General features: G+C 36.2%; 1 protein-coding gene across 1 annotated transcript in view; it reads right to left on the reverse strand.

The window, feature by feature from the left end:
- Positions 1-2,110: 2,110 nt before the first annotated feature.
- LOC128689999 (anti-lipopolysaccharide factor) overlaps positions 2,111-13,351 on the reverse strand; it is a 94,841-nt gene continuing 83,600 nt past the window's right edge. The window contains exon 4 of the mRNA XM_053778474.2: positions 2,111-3,487. Coding sequence (XP_053634449.1) covers positions 3,375-3,487 — 113 coding nt within the window. The 3' untranslated portion in view covers positions 2,111-3,374. The remainder of the gene's footprint in view (positions 3,488-13,351) is intronic.

Here is a 13,351-nt window from a genome sequence, read left to right on the forward strand (position 1 = left end):
CTGAATAGTCACATACTAGGCAGGTTCAGCTCTCATCTGACTAGTCCCATACTATGCAGGTTCAACTCTCAGTTGACCAGTCCCATACTAGACAGGTTCAACTCTCAGCTGACTAGTTCCATACTATGCAGGTTCAACTCTTAGTTGACTAGTCCCATACTATGCATGTTCAAGTCTCAGCTGACCAGTCCATACTAGGCAGGTTCAGCTCTCAGCTGACTAGTTCCTTACTAGGCAGGTTCAACTCTCAGTTTAGTCCCATACTAGGCAGGTTCAACATTCAGTTTACTCCCATACTAGGCATGTTCAACTCAGTTTAGTTCCATGCTAGATAGGTTCAACTCTCAAGTGACTAGTCCCATACTAGGCAGGTTCAACTCTCAGCTGACTAGGCCCATACTATGCAGGTTTAACTCTTAGTTGACTAGTCCCATACTATGCAGGTTCAACTCTCAGCTGATCAGTACCATACTAGGCAGGTTCAACTCTCAGCTGACTAGCCCCATACTATGTTGGTTCAACTCTCAGCTTACCAGTCCCATACTAGGCAGGTTCAGCTCATGGCTGACTAGTCCCATAATAGACAGGTTCAACTCTTAGCTCACTAGTCCCATATTATGGAAGTTCAACTCTCAGCTGACTAGTCCCATACTAGACAGGTTCAACTCTCAGCTGACTAGTCCCATACTATGCAGGTTCAACTCTCAGCTGACTAGTCCCATACTAAGCAAGTTCAACACCCAGTTTAGTCACATACTAGGCAGGTTCAGCTCTCAGCTGACTAGTTCCATACTAGGCAGATTCAACTCTCAGCTGACTAGTCCCATACTAGGCAGGTTCAACTCTCAGTTTAGTCCCATACTAGGCAAGTTCAACTCTCAGCTGACTAGTCACATACAAGACAGGTTCAGCTCTCAGCTGACTAGTCTTATACTAGATAGGTTCAACTCTCAGGTGACTAGTCCCATATTAGGCAGATTCAACTCAGCTGACTAGTCCCATACTATGCAGGTTCAGCTCTCAGCTGACTAGTCCCATGTTATATAGGTTCAACTCTCAGCTGACTCCCATGCTAGGCAGGGTCAACTCTCAGTTTGGTCCCATACTAGGCAAGTTCAGCTCTCAGCTAATTAGTCCCATGCTATGCAAGTTCAACTCTCAGCTGACTAGTCCCATACTAGACAGGTTCTGTGGAAAATAATTTTCCCAAAAATTATGCTGTATATTTTTATAATGTAAATATACTTGATTAATACATTACTATTGTTCTAAAGTGTATTTTAAAGAAGAGAATCGACAGGGAAGCTCTGCGCCTGCGCTGACGAGCAGGGGGTAGACGCCATTGTTTTTGAATGTGGTACAGGCACGCTAATGTAATGTGCATAAATTTTCGTCGCTCTAGGGGTTATATTGGGCTTAAAACCTCTCAAATAGGAGCCGAAATTGTTGGGTTTGCAGTCCTGCATAACGTGAGCATTAAGCAGATGGACAGGACAGCTTCAGAAACCCAGCTAAGTTGTCTATTTATGTTGAGATTCTGGCCAGTATTTTCTTCATAAACCTAGGCAGGTGGTTCTGTACATGATACACAGTAATCTCCAGACTAAATGGTGAATGGTATTAAGATAAATTCTCCTTCTGTTATATAAATGTGTATATGTATTCATTTATTAATATTAACATACAGTCCACAAATTTATATTAATGTTTACCATAATTCCTGGTAATGTATATTTCATTTGAAATTAATATAGGTCAAGAGTGACTTGTGGATATGACAGTAGTAGGTATCGAAGGGGGACATTTTTGTGACCTAGATGTCCTAAAATTCCTACTTGTCTCTGTAACTTTGATAAAAAATAATTATCTTTGTTACCATTTACTGGTATGTATCTGATGAGTTACATCCAGGTAAATTTAATTTTCCACAGGTTCAACTCTCAGCTGACCAGTCTCATACTAGCCAGGTTCATCTCTCAGCTGACTAGTCCCATACTAGCCAGGTTCAACTCTCAACTGACTAGTCCCATACCAGACAGGTTCAACAAAGCCAATATAAATAAACACCATTTTCTCAGAATCAATGGTTTCTATAAATCAAAATACCAGGTATTATTTTCAAAATTTAATAAAACACCAGGTACATCTTAAGAGGTTAATTAAACACCAGGTACATCTTAATTAAGAGGTTAATTAAACACCAGGTATATCTTAAGAGGTTAATCACTTAGATACTGGCAACAGTTTAATATACGGGAGAGAGTGTGGTATGGTAATACGTACTACAGTGTTGGTTTATAAAGTGAAGTTGTATGTGTACAGAAATAATGTAATTACGAACAATGACAATGTAATTACGCTCGCTTATGAAGCTATTATTGCGTTTTCTTGCCAATGCAGGTTAAAAAGGGCATCCGGAATTGACCACCAGGTACTACGATGGCTTTTTCACTTGTTACTTAAATTTGGATGAGCTTTTTGAGTCGCATATATCAACAATAAACAATACCGACAAGTTGATAGTGAGACACATGTCCAACAGTTAGGTAACTTTATTCCAAAACGTTTCGCCTACACAGTAAACTTCTTTAGTCGAGTACAGAGGCAGCAACAGAAGCAGTAAATGTAAAGACGATGTAATTAGTCCATCACCCTTGAAGACGTAGTTTTAAGGTAGTCAGTTCCTTAGCCTAGTCAGCGCCTCACCTTTGATAGTATAACATCTCTATATTGTTGCTTTATCTTCACATTGTTCCAGACTATGGAGCAATATTCTTCTCCAGGCTGCAGGACTGACCACCTCAACACTATATCTTCAGGTGATTGACTGATTACATCTTCATTATATCTCGACTCCTTCTGCTACCTCCTCTGTGCTCGACTGAAAAAGTCTGCTGTTTAGGTGACACGTTTAGGAATAAAGATACATGTGTCTTACTTATCAATAAGCCGCATATACAAAAAATTTCATTATACAACGGAGGTTTACAATGGAGTTTGCTGTTCTTATTTTACCCTTAACTTTCAGAATTAAGAGACATCCTGCAGTTATATGACAAGGTCAACTACTATCTTTGTGTTCCTAGCCTACATTATCACTAGTATTTCGTGCCATACTATTCCACATAATTAATAACGTTTCATAATGTATAAACAATAAAAGAATCATGTAAATTTCATTAAAATTTTGTTTCAGTCTGAGTAAGGCTGACCTTGACTCTTGATAATGTTGACAGCTGCAAGGCCTGTGGGTGAGTTTGTCACTGGGAAGCTTCCTCTTGTGTCACCAGGTTCCCAGTGTCACTGGGAAGCCTCCTCTTGTATCACCAGGTCCCCAGTGTCACTGGAAAGCCTTCTCTTGGGTCACCATGTCCTTAGAGCCAATGCGAAGCCTCTTTCCGGGTTACCAAGCCATTTTCCACTAGCTTTCTTACTATGTCTCTAGTGGCTTCCCTCTCAGATGTAACGGGACTCAAGAACCCCTCAGCTGTGACACAGTGACAGTGTTATGAAGCAGTGAAGGTGTTACCAGGCAGTGAAGGTGTTACCAAAACAGAAAGGAACAAGTGTTGATTAAAATAAATATGCTATCAGTTATTCTAACATCAATTAAGAGCAACTAGAGTAAGCATCGCAAAATGGAGGATCAAGTCTTCTCCATTCATTCATTACCGTCTTGAATCATCAACACATTTAGTACTTCACATTAATATGACTTTTATAAACATACATAGCCTATGAATAAACAAAAAGAAGGACGGAAGGCTCGAACCGTGGTCTCAAAAGTGACAGACCCAATGTTCTACCGCTTCAGCTATTGTAAAATCCTCTTTATTAGAAGCCCCATAGTTGAAGCGATAGAGCACTGGGCCTGTCAATTTCAGGACCATGGTTTGAGCCTCCTGTGCATTTTTCTGTTTATTGATTTGACAATCGTTTATAACAGCTTAGTCTAAGTTAATACATAGTTGATGTTTAGCCTCGCTATATGTAGGTGCTGTGGAAAATACTGTATATATTTTCCAGCAATACAGTAGTTATATGTAAATAGATGGCCATACTGTATTTAATAAAAATTATGTTATAAAAAATGGGAAACTCTGTGCCTGCGCAGAAGGGACTCGCCATGTTTGAATTAGACAACACAAACGTTAGTGAATAATCGGAAGAATTTTCATGCTCTAGAGGCTAAAATTGGGCTGACACCTCTCAAATAGGAGCCGAAATTGTTGGATATGCATTCCTGCATAACTTGAGATATCAGACGACTGGACAAGACAGCTCCAGGAACCTCAGATAAGCTATCTAGATTTGTGTTATAATTCTGGCCAGTATTATTTTCATAAATTTAGTTAGAATGAGGTTTTTTTGAGTATGATACATATTAATCTACAGTCAAATTGGTGAGTGATATTAAGATATATTCTCCTTCTGTTATGTAAATGTGTGTATATATAATCATTTATTAATTTTAATATACAATCCACAAATTTTATATTTACCAGAATTCCTGGTGATGCATATTTCATTTGTAATTAATAGGCCTAGAGCAACTTGTGGATATGACAGTTGTAGGTATTGAAGGGGGACATTTTTTGCAACCTAGGTGTCCCAAATTCCTACTTGTCTATGTAACGTTGATAAATAATAATTATCTTTGTTATTTACTGGTATGTACATTATGAGTTACATCCAGATAAACGCAATTTTCCACATTTAATTTGCCCGTTGGTCCTTCTTGAACTGGATGTAATTAGTGAAGTCATTAATTAGTTAATTACTTAATAATTATATATGAAATGACAGGAGGTGGATGTTAAGTTCACAAATGTACTTAATGTGTAGTGGATTATAATAATTACAATATTAATTTGGATAAGCCAAGTGTGGCTAAAGATTATATTGTGTATAAAATTAATTTAGCTAAGCCAAATTCTGGCAAGGATTTATATTAATTTGTATAATATTAATTTTGATAATACAAGTCTGGCTAAAGGTTTGTATTAATGTGTATTTAAAATTTATATTATAATTTTCTTACATGTGTAATTACTAAGCTCAAGTGTAGCTAACATTATTAATGTGTATTTAAAATTTATATTATAATTTTCTTACATGTAATTGCAAAGCTCAAGTGTAGCTAGGATTTATTCAAAGGTAAGTTGTACTATTTACCTTTGTAAAGTGCATAATTTAGTACATAATCAGTGTTAATTAATTAAGTTGAATTCAATACATTGCATCATGGCTGAAAATGAGGAAATTATTATAGAAGACAAACATATGGAATATAGAGCAAAAAAAGCATCACTGCAAGCTAGAAAAGGTCATGTAACAAAATCATACAATAAATGTTTGGAATTAATGAATCAAGAAACTGTGAATACTGATGATTTAAAATTGTATTTAGATGCTTTAGGGAATAGATATGATTCATACAAATTATATTACAACAGATATGGAGGAGATTTGTTAGTAAACTGTGTAGATGAGACTGAAGTAGATCTCATGATTAATCAGTATTACGAATTAGAAGTAAAGATTCTTTCTTGTAAAAGTCAGGCCTTGAATAAATTAAAATGTGTAAACCAGGCAGTTAATCAGTCTGCTCCAACAAATAAGATGACTTTGCCAAAACTCCCAGAATTATGTTTACTTGTATTTAATTCAGGAGAAAATTGGGAGGAGTTTTGGTCATTTTTTTTAAAGCAGCTGTGCATGATAGGAGTGATCTAGCCTGTGTAACTAAACTATTTTACCTCAAAGGACAGGTAAGAGGAGATGCTCATAAACTCATACAAGCCTTTCCCAATGTAGATGACTCTTACAAGGAAGCAGTTGACTTGTTGAAAGTCACTTATGGTAATATAGAACAAAGTAGGTTGGATCTAGTGAATATCATTGTTAATTTAAAATCTCCAGATCACACTTACAAAGGTTTACAGCAGTTTAGAGTTAAACTGGAGAGCACTCTCAAAACTTTAAGTAATAAATATAATCTGAAGGATTCAGACTGGTTATTGAGTGCCATGGTACAGAATAAATTAAGCTATAAAACACTTGAATGGCTCTCGAACAAATATCACAAGGGTTATTTTGGACTGGAGGAAATAAGACTAGGTCTACAAGAATTAATTGTTCAGTTGCAGACCAGCCAACTAACTCCTTTTAAAGATGCAACACATAATAACTCTGAGGTATCTGTCAAGTTTCACAAAGGGAAAAATTATCCCAATGTTAATAATCAAATTTCATTTCCTAAAAAGAGTTGCATAGGTGCATATCAAGTAGCAGGAATCAGAAATAATGATTCTCCACAAGGTAAGAAGAATAAGTACCCTCCTAAGAGTAGCCCAGTTAATAAGAAACCAGTCAAAGAAAAGAGAGATTGTCTTTTCTGCAAGGGTACTCTTTTTTCTAAGAATTGCAATGCATACAATTCATGGAATGATAAAGTTGAAAGATTGGAGGAATTTGACATATGTATCAGATATTTAGGTAATCACAATGTAAAAGATTGTCATGCCAAATTAAACAACTGTTATCAATGTCACAAAGGAAGACACCATATAGTCATGTATAAGGGTCTATATGATAATGTTGATAATAATGATAATGTTGACAATCCAGACACAACAGTGGCTAATGTAAAAATTGCTGCTAATGTTAATAATGATGGTTTTGCTGAAGTAGCCTTACCTGTGTTACAGGTAAAAGTTGATGATAAAAGGCATAAATCAAAAAATGTAACTGCATTATTAGACCAGGGATCCCAGCGTACTTTCATTAAACGTAAATGTCTTAATGGTATGAAAGTACAGATGGGAGATCCTACAACTCTAAAATTATCTGGTTTTCTCTCGGACAAAAGGGCTCAATTGTATGACACTGTTTATGTAACTGTCAGGTTGGGCAATGAGAAAAAACGTGTTAATGCAGTAATTGTAGATAGAGTTCCAGAGAAAATATCTGCAGTAGGGCTTAGTAAAGCTACAGAAAGACTTTCACATAATGTAAATTTAGCACCTTCTGGGGTAAGTGATGATTCTGTAGGCCCAATAAATATTTTGATAGGTAGTGACTATTATGCCTCCTTTGTGAAGGGTATGGTAAAGAAATGTGGTGTCACCCTTTTGAAGACTGCAGGAGGCCATGTAATGTATGGTAGGATTCCTCGTAATAATAATTCATGACTAGAGGAAACTACAAATACCATAACTGTGTGTCTTACTCATGAAATCGTGCCACAGTATAATTCTTCCATAGAGGATGGTGTTGAGCCAGTGCATAAATTGTGGGAATTAGACAGCATTGGAATAAATATAAATGAAGAAAGTCCAGACGATTCTTTTATTCAGGAACAATACCTGAGAGATGTAAAATTTGAATCTGGACAATACTGGGTACGACTTCCGTGAAGACTGAACCATCCAGAATTGCTCACTAATTACAGAATGGCATATGGACAGTTAAAGGCTCAGCTCCGCGAGCTGAGTAAGACACCAGAATTGCTAACTGCCTATAATGATATAATTGCTGAACAATTAATTAATAAATTTATAGAAGAGGTACCTCCTGAGCAAGCCAAAATTTATGGTCACTATTTGCCACATCACGGAGTGAAGAAGGATTCCAAGACCACTCCTCTGAGAATTGTGTTTAATTGTAGTGCCAGGAGTAACAAAAATGTACCTAGTTTAAATGACTGTTTGATGACAGGTCCGTCATTGACGGAAAAATTAGGAGATATCTTATTAAATTTCAGGATGAAGAATTATGCCTTTACGGCTGACATAAGTAAAGCATTCCTATGAGTGGGTTTACAAGAGGCTGACCGGGATTGTACCCGCTTCTTATGGCCTGAGAATCCTAGTGACCCACTTAGCCCTCGGAAAACCTTTTGCTTTAGGAGCGTATTATTTGGTGCTACATCCAGTCCGTTCCTACTTCAAGCGACGATAAATGCACACCTTAAATGCATGGGAAGTCCATTGAGTAAAGTAATGTGCAAACAATTTTATGTGGACAATTTCCTGGGTGTGACATCAATTGACGAGGAACTGTTAATGACTTATGGAGAGGCTAATAAAATAATGCAAAGTGCAAATATGCCTCTGAGGGAATGGAATAGTAATTCGTCCAAATTAAAGGACAAAATAAGTAAAGATTTCCCTGGAGATGAAGTGCCAAAATGTAGTAACATATTGGGTTTAACTTGGGATACTGAGAGAGATTTGTTAATGTTAAAACCTAATAATTACAGTATGCCCAATAAATTAACTAAGAGAGTTTTGCTTGCTGAAGTTTCCAAATGTTTTGATCCACTAGGTTTAGTGTCACCCCTTACTATAAGAGGGAAATTATTAATACAGGAAGAATGGAAACTTATATGTGCTTGGGATGAAATTTTACCTGAGGAATTCATTAACAGGTGGGGTGAATTAATTGGTGATTATGAGAAAATTCCAATGTTGGAGTTCCCACACCATGTGGCCAATCCAAATGGGAAAAATGTACTCCACATTTTTTGTGATGCTTCAAAATTGGTGTATGGAGCAGTTGCTTACCTTCAATGTAATAGTGTTATTTCTCTTGTTATGTCTAAGGCTAAAGTGTCTCCAATTAAATCACGTACCTTGCCTCAGTTGGAATTAACAGCCATTTATGTAGGTGTCAAATTAGCTAATTATATAAGAAATAAGTTGCAGGAGATAAATATTAGCGACATTGTAATTTGGTCTGATAATGAGGCATCCTTACAATGGATTCGTAATGGAAACAGTAAAATTGTGTACGTACAAAACAGTCGCTGAAATTAATCAGATGCAAGAGAAGTATAATAGTTTAGGTCAGCATATGTTAACATTTAATCATATACCTGGTGAGGAGAATTCAGCTGATTTCTTGTCTCTAGGTTTATCTTATGCTAAATTTGTAAATACTGTATCATAGTTTAAAGGACCAAGTTGGTTGGTAAATAAAGCTAATTGGCCTGTACAAAAGGTGTATATTGCTCCTGTTGAAATTACTGTGACCACCGCTCCAATAGTTTGTCCTTAAATCTTGTGCAATATGTCGCCGTGTGGATGCCAGATCCTATATGTACCCAGGTCCTCCACCATTGCCAAGTGAGCAATTTGAGTCGTTTAGCAACAAACTCCGCCCGGCCGCAGTGTGGAAAATACTGTATATATTTTCCAGAAATACAGTAATTATATATAAATAGATGGCCATACTGTATTTAATAAAAATTATGTTATAAAAAATGGGAAACTCTGCACCTGCGCAGAAGGGACTTGCCATGTTTGAACTAGTCAACACAAACGTTAGTGAATAATCAGAAGAATTTTCGTGCTCTAGAGGTTAAAATTGGGCTGACACCTCTCAAATAGGAGCCAAAATTGTTGGATATGCATTCCTGCATAACTTGAGATATCAGACCACTGGACAAGACAGCTCCAGGAACCTCAGATAAGCTATCTAGATTTGTGTTATAATTCTGTCCAGCATTATTTTCATAAATTTAGTTAGAATGAGGTTTTTTTGAGTATGATACATATTAATCTCCAGTCAAATTGGTGAGTGATATTAAGATATATTCTCCTTCTGTTATGTAAATGTGTGTATATATAATTATTTGTTAATTTTAATATACAGTCCACAAATTTTATATTTACCAGAATTCCTGGTGATGCATATTTCATTTGTAATTAATAGGTCTATAGCAACTTGTGGATATGATAGTTGTAGGTATCAAACGGGGACATTTTTTGCGACCTAGGTGTCTCAAATTCCTGCTTGTCTATGTAACGTTGATAAATAATAATTATCTGTGTTATTTACTGGTATGTACATTATGAGTTACAGCCATATAAATGCAATTTTCCACAGGTGCACTATATCGGCTTTAGACTAAATAACAAATAATATTAGAGACAAGAAACAGAGCTTTAAATATACACTCGGTGGCCACTTTATCAGGTACACCCTTCTAGTAATGGGTAAGGTTCCCAGTTTGCTCCCAGAACAGCCTGAATTTTAGAGATTCTGGTCTGTGTTGACATGATAGCATCACGCAGTTGCTGCAGATTTCATGGCTGCACATTCATGATGCAAATCTCCCGTTCCACCACATCCCAAAGAGTTATGCCAACTTTTGACCCTACCATCTACAAGTCACAGCAAAAATCGCTATTCGGTACACCAGATGATGTTTTCGAATCTTCAACGATCCAGTATTGGTGAGCTTGTGCCTACTGTATCCTCAGTTTCCTGTTCTTAGCAGACAGGAGTAAAACCTAGTGTAGTCTGCTGTTGTAGTTTATTTACTTCAAAGTTCAACTTGTTGTGCGTTCAGTTGCTCTTCTCCATACCAGAGGCATCGCTAGGGTTGGTGTCACCCGGGGCGGAATCTTGGGTGTCACCCGGGGCAGCATTTTTGGTGTCACCCCCATGAAATTCAAGGGCAGGGGGATGGGGGGGTAAACTCCAGTTACGTCACTACCGCATGACCAGTGACTAATATTTAGTTATGAGAACGTTTAAGGGCCATAAACCGAAAAGGAGAATACTTCTCAACATAATTAATGATTAAATAATCGTAGTAATAATGAGAAAACATAAACTCAAATATCACTTTGAGTACAGCAACAGATCCTACATTTATTCGTCTTCAACAATGCCCCCCCCCCCCCAAAAAAAAAAAAAAATTAAAAATAAAGAAAAACATTGAAATATCAGAGAAACACTAGTTCCGATTTGACCTTGAGTCCAGGTAACATCTCAGTGAATCTGATCTTACATTTGACCTTGAGTACAGGTAATATCTCAGTGAATTTGATCTTGCATTTCCTTGCCTTCAATCCTGCAAAATCATCTATCACATCAAAATAAATTATTTTCCCTATATAGGCCTATATAAACTATATAGAAACGAAGGATTCATCTCTTATGTTGGTGCAGCACTGTTTTGTGCATTAGTGTCACCTTTAGAGGCTCTATGGTGTCACCCCCTAAATGGTGTCACCTGGGGCAGCCCCCCGCCCCCCCCCCCTTACGACGCCTCTGCTCCATACCACTGTTGTAACATATGGTTATTTGAGTTACTGTTGCCTTCCTGTCTACATGTACCAGTCTGGACATTCTCTCATAACCTCTCTCTCTCTTCAACAAGGCGTTTTCGCCCACAGAACTGCCGCTCACTGGGTGTTTCATGTTTATCATCATTTTCTATAAAATCTAGAGACTTGTGAGTGAAAATCCCAGAACAGCAGTTTTGGGGTTACTCAAACCACCCACCCCGTCTGGAACCAAAAATGGGAAGTTCCATGATGCTGGCCAGGGGCTCTTGATCTAGGGAACTGGATCTGTGTTCCAGTTCCTTGAACTGAATGCCTTCCATCCCCTTCCCCCACAGGCTCTGTATAATCCCTACGGGTTTAGCGCTCCCCATAATAATATCAATAATAATAATAATAATGGCACCAAAAATTACTCCGTGGTCAGTCTGAACAACAGCTGAATCTCTTAACCATCCCTGCATGCTTTTAGGCACTGAGATGCTACCACATGATAGGCTGATTAGTTGTTTGCATTACCTAGCAGGTGTAAGGTGTACCCGCTAAAGAGGCCACTGTGTGTGTGTATATATGAATGTATGTATATATATATATATATATATATATATATATATATATATATATATATATATATATATATATATATATATATATATATATATATATATATATATGCAAAACAACCACTCTGAAAAAATAGAGAAATTCCAAGCGCTTTCGTGACTACTCACATTATCATAGTTCCTTGATAATGTGAGTAGTCACTAAAGCGCTTGGAATTTCTCTATTTTTTCAGAGTGGTTGTTTTGCATATTCCAAAATCAACTGTTTACTGTGATCTTATTGCCTATATATATATATATATATATGTATATATATATATATATATATATATATATATATATATATATATATATATATATATATATATATATATATATATATTTATATATATATATATATATATATATATATATATATATATATATATATATATAGATAGATATATGTATAGATATATGTGTGTGTGTGTGTGTCGTGCGGAATAGGCAGAATTTGCGATCTTGGCTTAAATAGCAACGCTCATCTTGCCATATAGGACAAGTGAAAATTTGTGTATGCAATAATTTCGCGAAAATCATTCTGAACCTAACGAAAAAAATATATTTCACTGTGTTTGTTTAGTATTAAATTATTGTAAACAAATCTAAAATATATTTAGTTGGGTTAGACTAAAATAAATTCTTTTTGTTATAATAAGGTTAGGTAAGTTTTCTAAGATGCTTTTGGTGCAAAATTATAAATTTTTACATCAACATTAATGAAAAAAATATATCTTTAAACGTATAAGAGAAAATTTCAGAAAGGACTTAATTGTAAATGAGTTCTTGCTAATTGACCAGTTTTACATATTCGGCATGACATATATATATATATATATATATATATATATATATATATATATATATACACATTCATATATATATATATATATATATATATATATATATATATATATATATATACATTCATATATATATATATATATATATATATATATATATATATATATATATATATATATATACACTATGGAAAATTTTATGGGGTGATTACCTTTATGTACCTCAACATTACATGCTTACAAGTAAACTCATTGGGAGACAACCATATTGTTTACCGTAGTCACCCCGTGTAGACATGTGAGAAAACTTAACCACCCCTGGTCACGGCAAGTGGTTCCTTCGACCTCACAATCTTATCCATATCCGAGACCAGTATGGATTGGATAGCACCCACAAGTACGGTGCTACTAATTAAATGTGGACTGTATAGATTATATTAGTTTAACTGAATGAAGGGGGGTGGGGTAGGTTACACATGGATATATCCAACAAGGAAAACACTTGTACATAATCTCACCACTTACCAGATATTCTCTGGTGGTCACTTGATGTAGCTGGATCACCCATAACCTATCCAATTACAACATACCTAACTGGCCAGTATCAGTCTGCTATAACTAGAAGGGTTACTTAACTGTGGGTGATTGATACTCCTTATTCCCTCCATTCACTATCTCATTTCGATGTCCTGCTACACCGACACGGTTCTTATTCCAGCAGGACGAGGTATCCGTCGGTTTGTCCCGGTTTAGAAGTCGTGATTCCATAAAGTTTCACTATCCTCGGTACGAGAATCATGCGTTCACTCGGAGCAGGGCGATCTATTTCACATCCCGCATTCTCTTAACCTAATGTTATTATCACTGA

Source organism: Cherax quadricarinatus, chromosome 25 (assembly GCF_038502225.1).
Source record: "Cherax quadricarinatus isolate ZL_2023a chromosome 25, ASM3850222v1, whole genome shotgun sequence".
NCBI lineage: Eukaryota > Metazoa > Arthropoda > Malacostraca > Decapoda > Parastacidae > Cherax > Cherax quadricarinatus.